Raw genomic sequence first — 23219 nt, 5'->3', positions numbered from 1 at the left:
TTAGTCTTCTCACACCTCTTTTTAATAATTATCTGCATTTTCTGTGTAAGATCAGCTCATTTAAGAATTTTTTTCTTATTCAAGGCACTTGGGTATCTTCTAACAAAAAGTGAAACTTTATGCAAAAATAAAAAGGGAACATTTCTTCAAAGATAGACAAATGGCCCAAGGCTTCAAAGGGAACACAACTCTGTGGGGTTTCTGTTCTTTTTCCTAACTCTTTTATCTAACTCATTTCCTAACTCATTTTTGCATGCAGGAACAAAAGTATACTGTGCAAATAAATGAGCTGGAGGGACAGTTCCATCAAAAAGCCAGAGAAATTGGCATGATTCAGACAGAGCTGAAAACCATAAAACAATTCCAGAAGAGAAAAATCCAAGTGGAGAAGGAATTACATGACGTAAGTTTCTTTATTTCTTTAAATAAAGGCGATTAGAATTAATGACAAGCATACCTCGGAAATATTGCAGGTTCACAATAAAGTGAGTATCACAGTACTATACTTACGTGTGCAAAAGCCTTCATAGACATTTACTCCTGTGAGATGGTAAAGGACTCCCTTTGACATTTTAGAGGTTATCTGAGAGAAAGTGGAAGACATAATGAGTGTAGCACCAGGAGCAAGTCTTATTTCTAAGACTTTTCTTTTTTCTTTTTTTTTTTTAAGATTTTATTTATTTATTTGACAGAGAGAGAGATCACAAGTAGCCAAATAGGCAGGCAGAGAGGGGGGGGAAGCAGGCTCCCCGCTGATCAGACAGCCCGATGTGGGGCTCGATCCCAGGACCCTGAGATCACGACCTGAGCCGAAGGCAGCGGCTTAACCCACTGAGCCAGCCAGGTGCCCCTCTAAGACTTTTCTAAGCATTTTTTTGTGACTTTACCAAATCTTAGCCAACACACCCTTCCACATTAATCAGCAATTAAACCTTTGGAGTGATTTCAATAAGAAACGAATTACAGGGGCACCTGGGTGACTCAGTCAGTTAAGCCTTTCTTTGCCTTTGGCTCAAGTCATGATCCCAGGATCTGGGATCAAGACCCAAGTCAGGCTCCCTGCTCAATGGGGAGTCTGCTTCTCCCTCTCCCTGTTTTCATGCTCTTTTTCTCTCTCTCAAATAAATAAACAAAATCTTAGGGAAAGAAAGAAAGAATGAATGAATGAAAGAAAAGAAAAGAAAAAAGAAGGAAGGAAGGAGGGAGGGAGAAAGGGAAGGAAGGAAGGAAGGGAGGAAGGAAGGAGTAAATTACATATCTTGGGAAACATTAGGGGCATGTAGCAAAGTCCTAAAGAAAAATAGGTTTAGACTGATGAAGGATGATTTTAGAACATTTTAGAAGACTCAATAGGTACTTTCTGAAAGTTTCTCTGACTTGCTGTACTTTTTCTCTTTCTTTCCATCCACTCAGCTCAGAATATAGTTTTATTGCACTAATACCAATGTAATAAATGGCACATTTATGCTGGGGATAGTAGCTGAAATCAGCTTTGTGACTTTGGGCAAGTTACTTAACCTCTCTATACCTTGGTTGCCTGATCTGTAAAATGAAGATAATAAGGGTTACTCATAGGCTCATAGGGTTGTTTTAAGGACTAAATGAGTTCATATATTTAAAGTGCTTAAAATAGTGTATGTCATGTCATGAAAATTATATTTATAGTGGCATGTAGCTCTTTGCGGACAAAAGTCCTGATTTGTAGCATTTGCTGATTTCCTTAGTATAAATACTTTTATTATAGCCAATTCCAAGCTACCAACACTTTAACAACATGCTAGCAAAATTTCTGGTATGAGCCTGCTCCAATGTGCAACTGAACATTGCTGCTATTACTAGTGATAGTAGTAATATTACCACCTAAGATAACCATATTTCATGTAGTGGAGGGGCTAAAATTTGGTGCTCTGAAGTCAGATGGCTAGAGTATACTGTGTTTACTCCTTGGATATCTTGTTAAATTTCCTCATCTAAACCATGGAGGTGAGAATAATGGTACCAACTTTAAAGGGTCATTGTGAAGACTAAATGAAATAATCTGTTTTAAATTCTCAGCAATCTGTGGTAAATATTACCTGTTGCTGATCCTGCCACATTATTACTATTGCTAAAATTATGATTATAACCATGAGTATTATTTAAGGCCCTTCCACCATCCTTTTCAGTGCCTCTCACTCTTGGGCATGGTGTTCTCCAAGCATGCACTACCTCTCAAGCCTCCTTGAGCTACCCAGAGCCCCATTTAACAAGAAGAAGCTTTGATGGGAAACCAGAGTTCCTGCATCATTTCTGTTTACCATTTAACTAATTGCCAAATCAAAAGGGTATATGAGAAATGAATAAGTCAGATGAGGCAATGTAGTATTTGAAATTATGGACTTCATGTCCTGGTTCTGCAGCTGATAGCTGTATGGCTTTGGATAATCTGTTAACTTCTCCTGGGTCTCAGATTCTCCACTTGTAAAATATAGCTGTAATATCATGTGTCTCCTCTTAGAATGTTGTATGGAGGGGCGGCTGGGTGGTTCAGTGGGTTAAAGCCTTTGCCTTCGGCTCAGGTCATGATCCCAGGGTCCTGGAATCAAGCCCCGCATCGGGCTCTCTGCTTGGTGGGGAACCTGCTTCCCCTTCTCTCTCTGCCTGGCTCTCTGCCTACTTGTGATCTCTGTCAAATAAATAAAATCTTAAAAAAAAAAAAAAAAAGAAAAGAATGTTGTATGGATTAAATAATGTAATATGTGTGAAATACTTAGCACATTCATTTCCACTAACCCTTGGTTAGAGTAGTAGCATAGAGTTATGATGTTTATTTGTTTTTAATTACATAGCTTTAAAAATCTTAGTAGAGGGATGCCTGGGTGGCTCAGTCAGTTAAGTGTCTGCTTTTGACTCAGTCCCACATCGCATCCAGTTCCTTGTTCAGCGGGGAGCCTGCTTCTCCCTCTCCCTGCTGGTCCCCCTGCTTGTCTGCTCTCTCTCTCTCTCTCTCTGACAAATAAATAAAATCTTTAAAAAAATAAAAATCTTAGGAGAATACTCTTAAAAACTCCAATTAAAGGGGTGAGTTGGCACATTAAGGCAAGGTAGGAAGACACTTTCTTAGACTGGAGGAATGTGTTTTAAACTTTCTGTCATCACCTGCTTCTCCCTCTGCCTTTGCCTACCACTCTGTCTGCCTGTGCTCATGCTCTCTCTCTCTCTCTCTAACAAATAAATAAATAAAATCTTTAAAAAAAAATAAAATAAAAAAATAAACTCTCTGTCATAATTGCAAAGTTATCTCAAAACCTTCCCATTAGGGCTTTGTTTATGAACTTGATAGCTTGTTGCTTTGTAACTGTTCTTATAACTGTTGCTTTAAAATTGTTCTTAATTTCTTTTTTTTAAAGATTGTATTTATTTGGGGTGCCTGGGTGTCTCAGTGGGTTAAGCCTCTGCCTTTGGGTCAGGTCATGATCTCAGGGTCCTGGGATTGAGCCCCACTGGGGCTCTCTGCTCAGCAAGGAGCCTGTTTCCCACCCCCCCGCCCCGCCTACCTCTCTGCCTACTTGTGATCTCTGTCAAACAAATAAATAAAATCTTTTAAAAAAAGGTTTTATTTATTTGAGAGAGAGAGAGAATGAATAGTGGGGGAGGGGCAGAGGGATGGATAGAGAGAGAGAGAAGGAGAGAGAGAAGCAGACTCCTTGCTTGCTGGGCAGGAAGCCTGACATGGGCCTCGATCCCAGGACCTGGAGATCATGACCTGAGCCGAAGGCAGCTGTTTAACCCACTGAGGCACCCAGGTACCCCAAGTTTCCAGACCTTTAAAGTCCTTAAAGTGTTGTCTTTAATTTTGTAAACTGAGGAGAATAAAAGGAGACAAGTCATCTATTTGCATATGTCCTTGTCACTCCTCACTAGTTCCTAGATTAGTACTAATAATAAAACTTGCAGAGTACCTGGGTGGCTCAGTTGTTAAGCATCTGATTCCTGATCTCAGCCCAGGTCTTGATCTCAGGAGTGTGAGTTCAAGCACTGCATTGGGCTCCAGGATGGGCATTGGGCCTCTTAATAATAATAATAGTAATAATAATAACAACAACAACAATAATAAAACTTGCTAAATGAGTGTTATAAGGCAACCATCTAAAACTAAATCCTTTCATGAAGTTCATGGAATCATAGAACTGGAAGAAACTTTAGGGCTTATTTAAGCCTTCTACAGACAAGAAAACAGACACAAAGATGTTAAGTGACTCTCATGGTGAGTTATAGAGCTGGCAGCAGAGGCCCAGTGATCTGAATCCCAGTGCAGTACCTCTAGTCCTACTCCCTCTTTTTTCACCTGCATTAGTAACCTGTTACTGCAGAAAGTCTAGAGCTTAAAACCATGATAAACATTTGTTAAAAGCACAGTTTCCACGAGTCAGAAATTTGGGATCAGTTTAACAGGTCAGTTCTGGTTCAGGGCCCTTCATGAAGTTGCAGTCAAGATACCAGCTCGGGCTTCAGTCATCTGGAGGCTTGATTAGAGCTGGAGGATCTGTTCCCAGGCGCCAATTCACACACTGTCAGGTTGGAGCCAGTAATTACTGGGTGGCCTCAACATCTTCCCATGGGGGCCTTACAGAGGTGCACTGAGTGTCCTCACAATTTGGTCGATGACTTTACCTAAAGCGAGTAATCCCAAAGAAAGCCAGACAGAAGCTATCCCTTTCTTGACCTAGCCTTGGAAATCATAGAAGTTGCTGATATATTTTAAAACCACCACAGGACCACAGTCCAAAGTATGTATTGATGCAGGAATGTTCTGATCACCTCTCTGAAGACTCTTCTTTAGTATTTCTCTATTGTAAAACCCAGTATTTTCCAGATGCCTTGGTGTTAAAGTCAAGACCCCACACCTACTTTGGAACATTAATTTTCTCCTTGTACCACACCTCCCCATGTGCACACCCTTTAATCCACCCAAACTGGATATTAACTCATCCCTGAAGTCTTTTTTAGCCGTTTCTACATAGTTCACAGTGTTTCTTTTAACTGGAATATATCTCCAGTAGATCTTTATCCATTAAAATTATCCATTAAATTATCCATTAAAAATTTACTTTATCCATTAAAAATTATTAAAATAAAAGCTCAGATCAAATTCATGTTCTCCTTAAGGTGGTCCCGAGAGTCATGTTTAAAAGTATTAACTTTCTTTAAAAAAAAAAAAGAAAGGTTGGGGCACCTGGGTGGCTCAGTGTGTTAAGCTTCTGCCTTTGGCTCAGGTCATGATCTTAGGTTCCTGGGATCGAGCCCCACATTGGCTCTCTGCTCAGAAGGGAGCCTGCTTCCCTTCCTCTCCTCTCTGCCTGCTTCTTTGCCTACTTGTGATCTCTGTCAAATAAATAAATAAAATCTTTTAAAAAATTTAAAAAAAGTAATGCTTTCCTTCCATTTATGATAGCTTGGATGAAACTTGACGGTATTATGTTAAGTGAAATAAATCAGAAGGATAAATACTGTGTGATATCACTTATATGTGGAATCTAAATAGAGCCTAACTCAGGGAAACAGAATAGATTAAAGGTTACCCCAGCTGGTAGGGAGAGGGATACAAGGAGATACTGGTCAAAGGACGTAAGCTTTCAGTTCTAAGATTGATAAGTTCTCGGGAATCTAATGGACAGCATGGTGATTACAGCTAATAATCCTGTATTATATATTTGAAAGTTGCTAAGAAAGTAGATCTTAAATGTTCTTACCACAAAAAAGAAATGACAATTAGGTGACAGTATGGAGGTGTTAGCTAATTCTATGGTGGTAATCATTTTGCAATATTTAAGTGTGTCAGATCAACACATTGTACACTGTAGATTTATACAATGTTATATGTCCATTTACCTCATAAAGCTGGAGAAAAGGGAAAAAATAAAAAGATTATTAGCAAAAAAAAAAGTAATAATTTTCTTTGTGTGTTTCCAAGCATTTTGTATCTCTTTTATACCCCTTAGCCCATTCTATCTTGAAATATTTATCATTTGTCTTATCTCCCCTCCCAGAGGGTACAATCTTTGAGGCATGAACCAGGTTGTTTCTTTGTATTCATTGAAATGTAAGATACACAGTAGTGCTCCATAAATCTTTGTTAAGTGCTGAGTAGGTGTTTTCATTAAAAATGTAATTAAAGGAATATCAAGTTTTCTGCTAACTAGATGGGAAGAATCCTTTCATAATATATATGCATATCAAATCATATTATATACTTGAAATACTTTACTGTTGATAATTCCTCAATAAAGCTTAAAATTTTTCTAAAAGGAATATAAAAAAAATTATATGAAAATGTTGAAGACTGAATCAAGTTAAGATCCATAACTTTGTTTGGAACTCTCAAAATAGCTATCAGAAGTATAGGTATAGGTATACATTCTGAATCAAAGTGAATTAACTAGTGCATATTCTAGTGGGCTGCTGGTATGATTTCTTTTTTTTAAGAACAATATTGCCACCTAATGGAGAAATACATTTTGGACTTTTCAAAAAGGGGCACAGGCCTGGAAGATTAAAAATTCAAAGGCAAAAGATACTGGGCTATGGGAAAAAATAAGGTGGTTCTCTGGAATTCCAAATATGGAAGAATTAAGGCAGGTATAGGGACATGTGAACTTAAAATGGGAAGGAGGTGTATACATAACGGGAGAAAATTAATTATAGTGTATATATAGAATTCATTACACAAATTAAAAGAGGCTAATTAAATTTAGATTATCACAAGTTATTCAAAGCATAAATTTTAAAGAAAAAATGATTTCTATGTGATTAACAGAAGGAGTATACAATGGTAGTTTGCAGTTATTTTTAATAATTTTTTTTAGTTTTTTTTTCTTTTGACAAATCTAGCTGGTAAGAAAGAAGAAAATTAAGCCCTCCCCTGACAACTATACTACCTAGAGATACCTGGTAAATATCTTGGTTTATTTTCTTCCCCTTTTTCTTCCTCTATTTAGAAACATTTGAAAATTGGAGTGCCTATGTGGCTCAGTGGGTTAAACGGCTGCCTTTAGCTCAGGTTATGATCTTGGAGTTCAGGGATCTAGTCCCACATTGGGCTCCCTGCTCAGAGGGGAGTCTGCCTCTCCCTCTGTCCCTCAACCTGCTCTCATGCTTTCTCTTTCTCAAATAAATAAAATAAATACATAAACAAATGAGGTCATTATGTACAGTTAACTGACTCTTTTACTTTGTGAACATTTTTCAATGCCATTACATATTTTTCTTTCTTTTTTAAAAAAAGATTTTATTTATTTATTTGACACAGAGAGATAATGAGAGAGAGAGAGAGAGAGAGATCGCACAAGCATGGGGAGTGGCAGGCAGGCAGGCAGAGGGAGAGGGAGAAGCAGGCTCCCCGCTGAGCAAGGAGCCCGCTGATGTGGGTCTGGATCCCAGGATCCTGCGATCATGACCTGAGCCGAAGGCAGCCGCTTAACCAACTGAGCCACCCAGGTGCCCCAATGCCATTACATATTTTTCTATAAAATCTTTTGACTAGGTACATAGAATTCTACTGGGTAGATGCATCATGATTTATTTTTTATTTTTTTTTAAAGATTTTATTTATTTATTGACAGAGAGAGAGGGAGATAGAAGGGGGAGGGGCAGAGGGAAAGGGAGAGGAGCAAATCTCAGCACAGAGCCACACACAAGGCTTGAGCCCATGACCCTGAGATTGTGACCTAAGCCAAAATCAAGAGTCTGAAGCTCAACGAACTGAGCCCCCCAGGGGGCCCAGTGTATCATGATTGGTTAATTGGTCCCTTGTTTTTGGACATCTGGACTGTTTTCTTTTTTCTTTTTAAAGAATATGTAACAATTTTTTTTTTAAGAGTTTATTTATTTATTTGAGAGAGAGAAAGTAGGAGCGGTGGAAGGGGGCAGAGGGAGAGGGAGAAGCTGACCCCCCACTGAGCAGGGAGCCTGATGTGGGACTCAACCCAGGACCGTGAGATCATGACCTGAGCTGAAGGGAGATGCTTAAGTGACTGACTGGCCCAGATGCCCCTGGACTTTTTTTAATTTTCCACTATTATACACCGTTATGAACATCTAAGTAACAATATTCTTCTTTATCTGTAATTAGCATTTAGGATAACGTCTTAGAAATGGAATTAAAAAAAATATTTATTTATTGGGGGTGCCTGGGTGGCTCAATAGCTAAGCGCATGCCTTTGGGCTCAGGTCATGACCCCAGGGTCCTGGGATCCAGCCCTGCTTGGCAGGAAGCCTGCTTCTCCCTCTCACACTCCCCCTGCTTGTGTTCCTGCTTTCCTGTATCTCTCTCTGTCAAATAAATAAATAAAATCCTTTTCTTTTAAAGATACTAACTAGCCTTTATATTAAATGGTTACTATTCTAGGTACTTTATGTGCATTGTTTGTTATTTAATCCTTCCCACACCCTATGAGCTAGTTACTATTATTATTCTTTTAATTCCTGGAAACCTGAGACTTAGAGAAGTGAAGTGATTTGCCAGGGTAAAACAGCTGGTAAGTGAGAAAGATCTATCTCATGGGGAAGCTCTTCTCTACTGCCTTTTTTTATGGCATTAAGATTAGATTGAGTATGCCTGTTTCAGCCTGACTGCCAGGAATGTAGACTATAGCATCATAGCTTTAAATTAGTTTACCTTTCTTTGCCTAGAGAGTTTTATGTCCTTTTTATTCCATGCATACATGTTTTGAGGACAGAAGGCTCTGTCTGTGGGAATCTTAGGGAAGTGTGTTTTAGATTAATTCTAGGAAGAATTTTCGAAAAATGGGAACTATGAAATACTAGTCTAATGAATTAATGAGATTTGAATTAGTGATACTTCTGTCTCTAGATATTTTTCTCATACAAGGAATCCTATATTAAGTGTGACTCTTAAGATCTCTTTCTATTCTAAAATACTATTTTTAAAAAAGTTTATTTATTTAAGTAATCTTTACACCCAACATGGGGCTTGAACTCATGACCCCAAGATCAAGAGTTGCATTATCTATCCTCTGACTGAGCTAGCCAGGTGCCCCAATTCTAAAATATTATGATTCTATCAGTCTACATGATATTTTAAAAATATGATTATGAGAACAACTTGTCTTGGGAACGGTTGCTCATGAATAGCTTTTATAAAAACTCAATACAGATCTTATAAGTCTGTAGAAGATTGGTCTGCAAGCTGGTACTCATGGGCAGGGACATGGAGTTTTTCTGTGTTCAGGATTAAGAAATAATGTCTAACAGAAAATGTTTCTTTATTGAGACTTTTCCAGGAATGTGCCTCAATCCCCCCATTTCCTATTGATATTTTGTTGTTGTTTTAATTATAGCTGAAGGAGAATTTAAGGAACACAGAGAGGAAACATCAGGAGACACTTCGAAGACTGGAGGGCAGGTTTTTTGAAGAAAAGGTATGACATTTTGAGTTAATTAAAAAATATTTTATTTAAAAATATTTTGTTTACTAAAAGGATATAAGTATCTATATGCATTCTGAGACATGTGAATCTTTCCTTTGGATCTTATTAGAGAATTGTTTATCAAGTCACAGCAGAATTTAAAAAAAAAACAAAAACAGGGAAAACAAAACCTGTTCAGGATATCTCAATGTTTAGTCCTTTTCCCCCCTCTAGTTAGAGATCTTTTTTTAAAAGATTTTATTTATTTTTGAGAGAGAGAGAGAGAGGATGAGCATGAGTAGGGGAAGGGGAAGGAGGAGAGAGAGAGAGGAAGATAGGGGAGGAGGGGAGAGTAGGAAAGAGGGGGAGGGGTAGAGGAAGGGGATAGGGGAAAGAGGTGGGAGGAAGGGGAGAAGCAAACTCCCTGCTGAGGAGGGAGCCCAGTCCAGGGCTCAATCCTAGGACCCTGGGATCATGACCTGAGTTGAAGGCAGATGCTTAACTGACTGAGCCACCCAGGTGCCCCTAGTTAGAGATTCTTGAAATCCTCAAGAGGGATTGTCATCTTACCAAGATTTCAGGACACACCCCCTGCAGCTTGGTGTTACCCTGGTGGGAGCCCCGTGTACCACATTATATAGGGGGGCTAGGATGGGAGAGGTCATTCTGGTACACATGAAGATGTTTCCCTGGTTAAGCCAAGCTAAACTAAGGGTGTTAATAAAAGGGGGCTCAAAAATGTTCCTTAGCATATCACAAACTGCCATGTTTCTCTGTGCTTCTGATGTTAATTCTCCGAATTGTGGAAGTGCACTAGAACACTTCTCTTCTACACAGGCTTTTCAAAGGAACCATGGTTTTTCTTTAATTCTTCTAATTTTTCATTCTTGGAAAGAACTGAAGACATTTTTTTCAGAAATCCGTAGGGATGTAGCAAGTTGAGAGTGGGGCTAATAAGTACTCATATCAGGTTTAGCTAAAGGATTTGCTTCAAAAAGTGGCTCTAGATACCCAGTTGATGTAACCTAGGAGTAGGACAGGAGCAGAATCTTGGTGCTTTCCCTCTGGGGCACTTACTGGCACTGTTAGGAATGGAAGTCCTCAGGCATGGGCTGCTTTCAATTGCCTTTTCCAAAACTCTGTCCCGCCCTAAGCTTGATCTCTTCTCTGCTAACTGTAGCATTCTACAAACAAAGGTTAGGAGTGCTTGGTCAATTTATAGCGTACCTGACTGACAGTGCTTATATAAATAGGATGTTTATGTCTGGAAGTAGGTGGCTGCTGGCCTTTCCTTCATACATGCAAGATGGTTAAGGCAGCTCTAAGATTTGTCTGTGTTTAAGGCAGGAAGAAGGGGAGGCTCCAGCTGTTGTAGCTTTTCTTTTTGATCTGCAAACCAGAAAAGCTTTCCCAGAAGCTCTTTGCAGATTTCTTCTCACATCTATCTCATTGGCCAGAACCATGTTATATAGGATGCTGGAAAAGTGAGTGTGTTGTTTTTCTAAACCCTAGTGGGAACTGGGAAGGAAAAGGGAGGATGGGAGTGAGTGCTGGGATGGCCAGCTGCAGCAGTAGCCATCTCACTATGTCAGGTGTAAACCACCTCGTTAAGTATGGACTCCTGAGCTGGCGTGAACCCCGTGCTGCTGGCTTATGGCAGCCGGCTTTCCAGTAAGCTTTTCAGACTGTAGCGCGCTCCATGCTCCACATGGTCATATGAAAGACTTCCCTCAGGTTATTGGTGTTTTGTTTTGTCTCCCCATTTAATCCTTTCTGTCCCCTGAACCACCAAGCCCTTTCCCAATGGCATATTTTTATACTTTGGTTTTCCTTTCTGGAATGTTCTTCCTCCAGCTCTGGCTCTTCTTATTCTTCAGAGCTCAAATGTTATTTCCTCAGAGATAAAGTCCCTAAACCCCAATCTGAAAATCTCCCTCAATTACTGTCTGTGTCATTAACTCACTGACTACATTGACAGCATTTATCACAGTCTATTCTCTTATTTGTTTACTTACTAGGGAGGTGGTACAGCGTCACCTTGCCTGCTATGAATCTCTGCTCAGCCACTTACAAGCTATCTGACTGTGGGCAAGTCACTAACTTCTCTTAACCCCTTTTGTTTCCTCAGTCCTTGTTTTTGGATAATAATGGTGTCTAGGGGCGCCTGGGTGGCTCAGTAGGTTGGAGCCTTTGCCTTTGGCTCAGGTCATGATCTCGGGGTCCTGGGATTGAGCCCCACATCGGGCTCTCTGCTCAGCGGGGAGCCTGCTTCCTCCTCTCTCTGCCTGCCTCTCTGCCTGCTTGTGGTCTCTCTGCCAAATAAATAAATAAAATCTTTAAAAAAAAATAATGGTGTCTAATTCTTAGGGTCGTTGTGAGAAGTAAATAGTGAATGTAAAGCTCTTAGAACCATGCCTGGCACATAGTAATGCTCAATGCATTTTAATTATTATGGTTGCTTGGATCTCACCTAGAATATAAGGTGAGATTTTATCTGGGACTTTATCTGTTTTTTCACCACAGAGTCTCCAGCATCTAAAAAATCTGGTATAATATTAGTGCCCAGTAGGAGTATGTTCCATAAGTAAATAAATGACTCTTGCCACTTGGTATTTAGCAGAAGTTTCTCCCAGCTCTGCTTTCCAATACTGATGTGGAATTTTTGTTTGTTTGTTTGTTTGTTTTTGTATTTTCTTGTCATGTTGCTTCTTCAGCGGGGAGACCCGGAGGTACCCTGAGGTTCCTGTGTTCACTCACGCTCCTCTCTGCTAGCTCCTCCACTAGTACTTGGAGTTCTCCACACTGGGTTATGTGACAGGAGTATTTTATTTCACATCATGAAATCAATACTTCACTTTTTGAACTCTGTATTAAAATAGCCTATTTTCTTTTTTAGCACCGACTAGAACAAGAGGCTGAGAAGAAGATAATAATGCTGGCAGAGAGAGCTCACCATGAAGCCGTTGTGTAAGAGACTGCTGTCTCCTTTTCCTTTCTCATAGCCTCTCTGACCTCTTTGCTGGTGTGTTTTGTTATTACCATGTTGTCTTCCCCTTCTCTCTTGGTTTGCTTTCTTCAGATTTTCTTGTTTACTTTCCCTCACTGTTTCTCTTTGTGTCCCGACCCCTTTCCCACCCACCCTTTCTGTACTAGGGTTGGTTGGAGGAAAGAACTCCGGCTTTGAAGTTAGACTTTGGTTCCCAGTCTGTATACTGACCAACTGACTGACTGTCAGAATATTTCCTAACATTTTTGAGATTAAGTTTCTTCATTTAAAAATCCAGATAATCATAGCAACCGTACAGAGTTGTCATGAGGTATGTTAGTGAAAGTAACATTTCATTGTGTTATTAATAAATTAACTCTCAAGTCTCAATGGTTTAGTTCTTGCTCCCTTAACAATCCAATGGCAGTCCGATAGCTCTACTTGAGTGGTGATTCAGGAACCGGGGCTGCTTCCATCTTGGACTTCTTCACATCCAATCATGTGGACAGGAGAGAGCATGGGAAATTCCTGTCTGCTCTTAACCGCCTCGGACTGGAAGTAACATATAACTTTTCACTTTTCCGTTGGTGAGAATTTAGTCAAAAGATCCCCACCTAACAGTTGAGTACCCACCATTAACTAAATAAGTGGTGGTCATTATTTTTAATATCAGGGGATAAGGCAATCATTGTTCCAGTTTGGTAATATCTAATACTTAGCCCCATGTTTTGGGATCTTATGTCTATCTATTTCAGGCAATTGAACAATGCTGGAAGATCTGTTTTTAAAGAGAATGTCTATCTCCAGAAAGCTCTTGCATACCATCTGAAGGAAGCTGATGCTCTACAAAAAAACTCCCAGAAGTTGCAAGAGACTCAGACTTTCCTTCTACATCAAAAGGTTCCCACTCCATTTAGGCTTCATTTCCTATCTTTCTGCTTTTTGTTTGTTTGTTTAAGGATTGGGTTGGTAAATATGAAAAACTGAGTAAAATAAGGACAATGGGAATCATTTTTCTTCTGTCTGGATAATGTACCTTTCTCATCTGAAAGGATTAATTATGAGAATGACATAAGAAGCATTGGGCTTGGTTTTATAAAGAATGTATCAGAAACATAAATATCTCTGGGGCGCCTGGGTGGCTCAGTGGGTTAAAGCCTCTGCCTTCGGCTGAGGTCATGGTCCCAGTGTCCTGGGATCGAGCCCCACATCGGCTCTCTGCCTGCCTCTCTGCCTACTTGTGATCTCTATCTGTCAAATAAATAAATAAATAAAATCTTAAAAAAAAAAGAAAAAAGAAACATAAATATCTCCTATCCTTCACCAGCTTAGAATACTGGTTTTACTTTGCTTAGCTTAGAGTTGGTCTCTGAGTCACTTAGATATAGGTTCAACTGTAGCTGTCCTGACAACAATGGCTTTGCCATGTAAGGGTTTATTCTCTCCCCTAAAGGACGTCTGGAGGTTAGCAATCCAGAGCTGGAATGCTGGTGCCACAAAGCCAACAGAACTCAGTTTCCTTAACTCTGCTGTGCAGTGTGTGGCTGACATCCCCAAAGTCATCTCATGGCCCAAAGCAGCTGCTGGAACGCTAACCATTACTCAAACAGCAGAAAGGAAAAAGGACAAGGAGGAAAAAAGTCTGCCTCTCCCTTTAGATGTCTTCCTGGCAGTCCTGCACACAATTCTACTTAAATTTCATTGACTCAACTTAGCTACATGGCTTTGCTGAACTGCAAGGGAGACTGAGAATTTTCAGGTGGGCTTCCTGCCCTCCTGAATAAAACTAGAGTTTTATCACTAAGGTGGAAAGGGAAAATGAAAAAGAAATAGGCAACTAGCCTATACCTGATGATAGGCAACAATTTCCAGTATATAGTTGTTAGTGTGTTACTGTATTGTTTACTGATTTTGAAATCACCCTTTTTGATAATACAAAATATTTAAAGTTTCAGAATTTTGGGGGAAGGACCGTTTCTTACTTAGCAAAAGTAATGGCCTTCACAAGCCCAGAGAAGAACAACTCTCAGATGTTTTTTACTCTCCGTACACAGAACACCAAATATCACCATCTCTACCTGGCATCAAATTTAAATCTCATGAAGTAATGAAAATTAGGAACTTTTAAGTTCTGAAATTGACTAAAAAAAACCTCTCACCTCTCTCCTCTTTGTTTTTAGGAGATCAATGACCTGTTGGTTAAGGAAAAGATTATGCAACTTAGCCAGCAAAGATTGCAAATCCAAACTCTTCAGAAGAAGGTGGTAAGCTTGGAGACTGCCCTGAGTTGTATGACCAGAGAGTTTGAGATTGAAGTTTGTAAAATACAGCAACAGGCAATGATAGAGAATGAAGCAGGGCAGGTTGAAATTGACAAGCTGCAGCAGCTTCTCCAGATGAAGGACAAAGAAATGAATCGAGTAAAGAAGCTGGCCAAGAACATACTGGATGAGAGAACAGAAGTGGAAAGGTTCTTTTTAGATGCTCTACACCAAGTGAAGCAACAGATCCTATTTAGCAGGAAGCATTATAAACGGGTAGCACAAGCTGCTTTCAATTTTAAAATGAGAGAGGCATGTGCAGGAAGAACAGAATATCCCAAAATCCGAACGTTTGATGGCAAAGAGCACAGCACCAACAGTGTGAATCAAGATCTTATGGAGGCTGAGAAATGGTACTAATCATACCTTTACTATTTTTTTTCTTTTGTGCTGCTCTTTTTGTGCCCTTTAGAGAAGTAAGTTCAGAAGTTCAGTTTGCTAATATCTAGATAGTGAATAGATTACTCAGTAAGTTATTTGAGGGCAGGAACTATCTTACTCATCTTTATAACCCCTATGCTTAGCACAGCATGTGGGGCTTAGTAGATTCCCTTTTTTCATCACAGATACTTCTTAAAGAGACTAGATCATTTGTTCCACAGAATGTCATTGTAGTATCTTTTAACCGGTTCTTTTATTTTACTTTCTGCAAACTCATTACAAAGGTTTGTTCAGATTCAGTTTAAACATTTTTGATAAGTGTACTTTCAAAAATATTTTGTAATATTTCCTTTACTATTCTGAGATGAAATTCATAGGTAATAATATCTAACTAAACATATAATTAAAAAAACCAATATAACAGTTCTTTGTGATAATTCTTTATTGTACAGAACTGTCCCATGGATTGGAGGACATCCAGTAGTGGGCCCCCATCATTGTTTTAACTGAAAGTCCCCACGATTTTCCAAAATATCCTCCAGAGATCTACTGCCACTGTGATAAAGGTAGCAGAATGCTTGAAACAGTTGTAGACTGGATACAATGATTGTTTCCTGTTAGCATTTTTGTCTGTCAGTACACTCTTAAGCCATGAATTATAGTGCATTTTAAAGATTATTCTGGAAAAAAAAAAAAAAAAAAAAAAAAAGTCTTGTATCCCAGGCTCTTCAAAGGCCTTAACTCACAAAACTCAAAAGGACTCCCTACTACTATGTACTAATATTTTATTAACAGTGCTTCCAAGTGAGTTTTCTGCTTTGGTTTGTAATTGACTAATTTGTAGGTTCTTTTAAATTCTATAGCTGTTGGGAAGGTTAGACATGGTCAGTGGCTTTTGAAAGACAAGACTCTTCTTCAAAAATGTTCATGCTATGATTTTTAAAACTTTTTGCCATATTCAGAAGTCTGTTACTTCCATTACCAAGAGGTTTGCTATAATTTCCTTTTTTTTTAATTTAGTATGTCAAGGGGCACCTGGGTGGCTCAGTGGGTTGGGCCTCTGCCTTCGGCTCGTGTCATGATCTTGGGGTCCTGGGATCGAGCCCCGCATCGGGCTCTCTGCTCGGCGGGAAGCCTGTTTCCCCCCTCTCTCTGCCTCTCTGCCTACTTGTGATCTCTGCCAAATAAATGAATAAATAAAATCTTTAAAAAAAAAATTTAGTATGTCAAGCAAATTGAGTCCCTACCATACATAAAGGCAGTTTCTTTTATATTTTTGGCTCCAAAGTGGTAAGTTTTCAGAGGGTGGTATATAAAATGATTCTCCACATTGTTATTACAGAAACCAGACTCTTCCTCTTCTGCCCTGTGTGACATTTTTGCTATTGAACAACTTCTCATCTTAACCTCAGTGTACTATTGACTGTACCAGCAGGGCAGAAATGGTGATTAGAATATTACATCATCTGCTTAAGAGGCAGATTGGGGAAGGAAAGTTGAAGTATACGGTGATCATAAGGCAAAACTTAAACTTTTAAAGAAAACTACCCCAATAGACCTATATTTAAAACGTTTCTTAGATTGTATAACATCAGTACTCTCTACAGTGCCAGCCAGCTTTCATAGATAGCAAATAGACTACAAATCCCCTGGGAAGTGATAGCATTTATGCCTGGAAAGCTTAGCTGCAGATTTATTTCAAGGTAAGAAAATAGGCTAGATAAGTTATGTGTAATTTTCTAAACATACCTCTTGTCACTCTGTTTTCATAGCAAAATATCTGGTACAAAAAAAATGTTAAAAGGAATTTAGGAATAATCTCACCTTGTAAATAATGTTTTTATTGTTGTATTGTTCCTTTTGTCTTTGTATCTCAATGCATGTTATACTGCAAAATTTCTATTTTGCTTATTTGCTGAATGTTTGAGCACAAACCTTTTTATTATTACGGTTTTTCTTATTTTTATCTAAATGCCTATATAATATTTCAGAATGGCTAGCCTATTGATATCCATTTTAACTTTATGATTTTGTAACAGACACAGTTTGCTTTGTAGTTATTACATTTGGAAGCCTCTTAATATTCAGTTATGGTTTGGAAATTTTCTCATGTTTACATATTTCATATTTTTTCTAAAAAGATAAGATGCTTATTTGGCTATATATATATTTTTTTCTTTGAAATTCTTTAGGACCGATATTCAAGGAAATGTGGATATTGGAGATTTGACCTGGGAGCAGAAGGAGAAAGTCTTGAGATTGCTTTTTGCAAAAATGAATGGTTTTGTTCCTAGGTAACTGCCTATTTTTGTAGCAAAATACCAAATTGTTACCAAATCTAGAAACCATATAGGAACAATGAACTTATTCTCATTTAAAATTAAAGGAATGGGAAAGGACCAGAAAATATAAACCGGTCATACTGCTTAGCACCTGCCACTCCCAGAGATGAAGAATGGGAGATGAATGAATGAGCACAAAAACGAAAGATGAGTTAGAATGAAAGGGGGGAGAAAAGAGACAGCTTAGATGTTGAAGGGAATGCTTGCTGAGAAGGTACAATGTTGCTCGGCTGCATGAGTGGTCACTAAAGAGCAGCACAGTAATGTTAGGATTTTAACAATTTTTGCAAAGATAAGTAAATCATTTTTTTAAATTAACGTGTAATGTATTATTAGTCCCAGGGGTACAGGTCTGTGAATTGCCAGGTTTACACACTTCACAGCACTCACCATAGCACATACCTTCCCCAATGTCCATAACCCAACCACCCTCTCCCAAGTAAATGATTTTTTTTTTAAAAGATTTTATTTATTTATTTGGCAGACAGAGAGAGATCACAGTAGGCAGAGAGAGAGAGAGAGGAGGAAGCAGGCTTCCCACTGATCAGGGAGCCCCATGCGGGGCTCGATCCAAGGACCCTGGGATCATGACCTGAGCCGAAGGCAGAGGCTTAACCCACTGAGCCACCCAGGTGCCCCCCAAGTAAATGATTTTTAAGCTGATTATTATTCAAGAGAACCTTTAATACCAAGAAAAAGACCTAGAAAAGAAAACAGAAATCCTCAGATATTCCAACTAATTATTTTTAATGATTCATTTCACTTTCTTTCTCCATTATGTTTTATCAGTAACTATAACCCTGGTAATGAACTCTAAAGTGGCTAAAATAGATCAACCACTTATTAATTGCTTCCATGCATGGTACTATGTTGGGGACTATGGGCATTCAAAGGAATTAAAAGACATTGCCCTTTTCTTAAGATTTTATTTATTTATTTGATAGAGAGCAAGAGATCACAAGTAGGAAGAGAGGCAGGCAGAGAGAGGAGGAAGCAGGCTCCCTGCTGAGCGGAGAGCCTGAGTGGGGCTCGATCCCAGGACCCCGAGATCATGACCTGAGCCAAAGGCAGAGGCTTAACCCCCTATGCCACCCAGGCACCCCTAGAGACATTGCCCTTGATCTCTAAGAGTTTATAATCTAGTTGCCCAAACAAAACAAAACAAAACAGTAAAGAAAAAAGTTAGGTGGCACAATAAAGTATCATCGGAGTTCAGACAATATGTCAGTGGCCTACAGTAGTCACTGAAGACTTCAGTCAGGAAGACTGAAAGAGTATATTTCATATATTTCAGTATATTTCAAAGAGTATATATCACCTGCAAGGTGCCTTGCAGGAGAGAGGAGTCCACAGGGTGGGAAAGATACATCAGAGGGGCTTAGGCTGAAGCCCAGAGGTAGGAATGGAGGCAGGGTGTTTGGGGGATATCGAGGAAACACTTCCCAGGCTGAAGAAACCTGATGGTACTAGAGAGTAATTAGTAATTAGAAATAAGGTTGGAGGGGCGCCTGGGTGGCTCAGTGGATTAAGCCTCTGCCTTCGGCTCAGGTCATGATCTCAGGGTCCTGGGATCGAGCCCCGCATCAGGCTCTCTGCTCAGCAGGGAGCCTGCTTCCCTCTCTGTCTCTGCCTGCCTCTCTGCCTACTTGTGATCTCTCTCTCTCTGTCAAATAAATAAATAAAATCTAAAAAAATTAAAAAAAAAAAAAAGAAATAAGGTTGGATCTATAGATTAAATCATGATGACCCTTAAAATCCATGCAGAAAAAACCAAGTCTTAGGTCACTGTACATTCTAGAGTAGTGTAACACACTTTCCTTTTCTGCCTTGAAGGAATGCAAGAGCAGTAAGCCCTAGTCTCATACTGTCTCACTGGAAGGGTTCACAGGCCACTGTTCCCAGAGCTGACCTGAACCTGATGCACTGACATGTAGGGTGGACCACAGCACAGAAGTAGAGCTGGGAACAGCAAAAGCTGCCATGCTCCTCCAGACGTGTGGCAGTGCAGGTATAGGTGGGAATGGAAGCCATCAGAGAAAAGGGACAAACTGAGACACTGAGGAAGGAGAAACAGGACTTAGTGATAAGACAAAAGGAATAAAGAGAGCAAAGTGTAAAAGTTAGGGTGTTTAGCTTAGAAATGCAAGAATAGTGGTATGAAAGACAAATGAAAAATCTGGAAAGGTAGCATGAAGGAAATGTTTAAATTTTATTTAATCTGTCCATTAATTCATGTAGCATATACATACTGGGTACCTACTACTTATTGAAGATATAGTGTTGAGCAAATAAAGACATCATTTCTATTCTCAGGGAGTTCATAGCTTACATGGAAGAAAAACATTATTCAAATCATCACACAAATGTAAAAGTAGAACTATGACATTGGCTCCAAGGAGTGTTTTATAATGGTAAGATAGCTTAGATTGGGGGAATCTGACCAAACTGAGGAGTCTGGGAAAGTTACTGAGGAAGTAAAAGCTTGAGCTGATCTCTAAAAGGTAAAGCAGCGATGTCCACAATCGCCAAACTGTGGAAAGAGCCAAGATACCCTTAAATAGATGAATGGATATTCATATGGATATGGTCCATATATACAATGGAATATTACACAGCCATCAGAAAGGATGAATACCCAACTCTTCTATCAACATGGATGGGACTGGAGGAGATTATCCTGAGTGAAATAAGTCAAGAAGAGAAAGTTATCATATGGTTTCACTTACTTGTGGAACATAAGTAATAACATGGAAAACATTAGGAGAAGGAAAGGAAAAGTGAATTGGGGTAAACCGGGGTGGAGGGAGATGAAAGATGAGAGACTGTGGATTCTGGGAAACAAACAGGGTTTTGAAGGGGAGGGAGGTGGGGGGATGGGTGAGCTGGTGGTGGGTATTAAAAAGGGCACGTAATGCATGGAGCACTGGGTGTGGTACATAAACAATGAATCTTGGAACATGAAAAAAAAGATGTTAAAAAAAATAAAAGGTAAATAGGAGCAGAGGGTGGAGGAAAAAACATTCTGGGCAGAAGAAATGGCAAGGAGTATTTTCAGTGTTGAATTGGAGATGATGCTAATATGTTGAAGTGAAAAATACTTGAGGCATTTGTAAATAGGGATTTGAGTACAGGTGAGCTTAGGAACAGAGATTTGAGAATTTTTAGTGAAAACTGGTAGTTGAGTATAGGAGAGTGGCTGAAGGTAGACGAGTAAAGGGCTGAGGCTAGGAATAACCACTAAAATAAACAGGAGAACAAGTAAGAGGACAATGAAAAGAGCAGAGATTAAAGAATTATAGGTTAAATGGAAAATGGTGGACTTTGTGTCTCTGGTAGCCTTTCAAGTTTTGTTTTTTTTTTTGTTTTTTATTAAGAGGTGGAGGCAGAATCCAGACCACAGGTCCAGAATGTCTGTCTCATTGTGAGTTGACTTTTCTGTACCCCAAGAAACAACCAGAGTTCTAGTTCCATATTGTGTTGTTTTCAACACTGGAAAAACAAAGGAATTTGAGTAGAAATATTTCACACCAAAGCAATGAACTTAAATCTGGCCACAATGGAACAAATCTAAGCCTGTGAGAATCTCATGCCAGAGTTGGATGAAGGGAAAAGATGGGAACAGAATAGTGAAATGTGAGGTGAAGATGAATTTAATGAGAAAGCTCAAGCCAGAGGGGAGAGGAATTAGATGATGAATGGTCAAGGCAAAGACAGTAACTAGAAGTTTATGAGTTCAGTTGATTATATGATTGTGACTCTAACAGTATGGTATTTTTCTTTGTGCTTAAACAAAGTCAAGGAGTATAACCAATAAATTATACTCTTTTGTGCATCAGCAATCACTGTGGCTACAACTCAGATATGAGTAGTATCCAAAGTATGTTGTTTTTATGTATCATTATTAGACTATTTAACGGGGCCATATTTTGAATGGGTTTGTCCTGCTTTCATATGCATCTAATTGAGGACCAGTTTTAGGAGAATAGGTGTCTTTATCTCCTGGCACATCAACTTAATATACTTTGTATAATTCTGTTTAGCTTACTTTCCACTAGCATATTGAATTAGGATATGATTATTTCCTGTTCTTAAATCAGACTTTCCAATGTAAAAGACATTTCATATTGGGTCTGTCTCCATTGGGTAATTTTTCTGTATTTGAGGTTCTTTTTGTGGGAAGGGAATTTTTCTGGCCATGTTTCTGGTCAGTACTCTGGTTGAGTCTTAACCATCACCATTAATAGCTGTTCTATGTGTATCACCATCTTGATTATCTCCATAAATATTTCCATTTAAGTTCAATAGGTCTCAATTTTAAAAGAAAGTAAGTTTGTATTAACTTGCCTAACTATATTCACTCTATGTGTGTGTAAAGCTCAGTTTTGAAAATAAGCATCTCCTCCAACTGAAACATTTCATTTAGCACTTTAAGTGTAGTTGAAATACGGGGCGTGAGGAGACACAAACTCACTGTTAATTTTTACCTACCACAGGAAATACAGCCAGCATTCTAGGCCTCCAGTTCCAGACTATGTTGTTCTTGATGGAGAGAGAGAGGAATCTGGGTAAGAGCTCTCTTGACAAAGCAACGACCGTGAGCCTGATCAGAATGGTTGTGGGTACATTTTATATATGCTAGAACTGTGTGGGAGTTATTGACAAGTCTACTGTTCTGAACCAAGTTCCATGTGTATGTGGTTGCTGACAGGTCTGTCATTTTGTTATTACTGCAGGGATGAAAGTAAGCTTCAAGATCAAACCTTCATCACTCAGCAAGTACCAATCTCAGACTCTTCTGGTGAAGTGATGATACCCAGTATTCAGAAAGGATCCCGAGAGTCTGACATAGTAAGGAGTCTATAATCTAACCAAACAATACACACAGTTACTGCTACTTTTCCCCTTGCAACTTCTTTCTAGGTCATAGTGCTTTTCTCTACTAATCAAGAGCTCTCAGGGATCAGTGAAATGAGTAATGACACTAATATGAGATTGTGGACATTTTTATAACATATCTACACTATGGCAGGCATATTATACTTAATGCAAATGCACATTTGTGCCTCTTTCGGTAAATGTGAAAAACCTATCCATTGCTTTGTGAAATATACAGGCTAGCCAAAGTATGTACTATCTTTTATGTCAGAATAAACATAATGACCACCTAACTCTTGGCTTTGAACAGAGCTGGGAAGTCTGAGTCTCTACAAGCTAGGGACAAAGGCAGTATTAGGAAAGGCATTATTAAAAAATAAAAAAAAGCCAGGTTTTCTTTTTAGGAGCTTTTTATTTATAATTTGTTATTTATAATCAATTAGTACAACATAGGATCTCAGAAATTTCAAATGAGGCCACATCAGAGCAAAAAGAAAATATTAAATTTTGAAGCTGCTACTAGCATGAATATAACTGCAGATTTTTTTCCATCTAAGTACCAAGAAACTCTTCTAAGTAGCAAATAGCTAGCCAAATGAGTTGATTCCAATTAGAGCAACATAATTCTGATGAGTCAGTATTTTAAAAAAGTGATTTCCCTTAAATATAAGGAAAACTTAGGAATCTCTGGGATTATATTTAATTCCACTTGGAATTTAGACAATATGACCTTTCATTCAACCCAGCTTGCAGTTGTTGGATTGGATTAAATATCTATCAGTTGGAGCTGTGATAAGCAGAGATAAAAAGGGGTATTCTATTACCAAATTAGACATTTCTATTGACTCATGTTTAGGAAGGCAAATCCAAAAAAAAAAAAAAAAAGACCCATAAGGGTCATAAATGT

At 38.9% G+C, this 23219-nt stretch overlaps 1 protein-coding gene across 1 annotated transcript in view; it reads left to right on the top strand.

The window, feature by feature from the left end:
- The window catches only part of LOC111148544 (basal body orientation factor 1), a 38761-nt gene that overhangs the window by 10719 nt on the left and 4823 nt on the right, over positions 1-23219 (top strand). The window contains exons 4-11 of the mRNA XM_022505187.1: positions 260-403; positions 9339-9419; positions 12304-12374; positions 13149-13293; positions 14574-15067; positions 17288-17389; positions 21931-22002; positions 22171-22285. Coding sequence (XP_022360895.1) covers positions 260-403; positions 9339-9419; positions 12304-12374; positions 13149-13293; positions 14574-15067; positions 17288-17389; positions 21931-22002; positions 22171-22285 — 1224 coding nt within the window. The remainder of the gene's footprint in view (positions 1-259; positions 404-9338; positions 9420-12303; positions 12375-13148; positions 13294-14573; positions 15068-17287; positions 17390-21930; positions 22003-22170; positions 22286-23219) is intronic.

This window comes from Enhydra lutris, unplaced genomic scaffold (assembly GCF_002288905.1).
Source record: "Enhydra lutris kenyoni isolate GAN:26980312 unplaced genomic scaffold, ASM228890v2 scaffoldscaffold20, whole genome shotgun sequence".
NCBI classification, from domain to species: domain Eukaryota; kingdom Metazoa; phylum Chordata; class Mammalia; order Carnivora; family Mustelidae; genus Enhydra; species Enhydra lutris.
The sequence above is the reverse complement of the archived record's forward strand: the minus strand, read 5'-3'. Positions and strand labels throughout refer to the sequence as shown.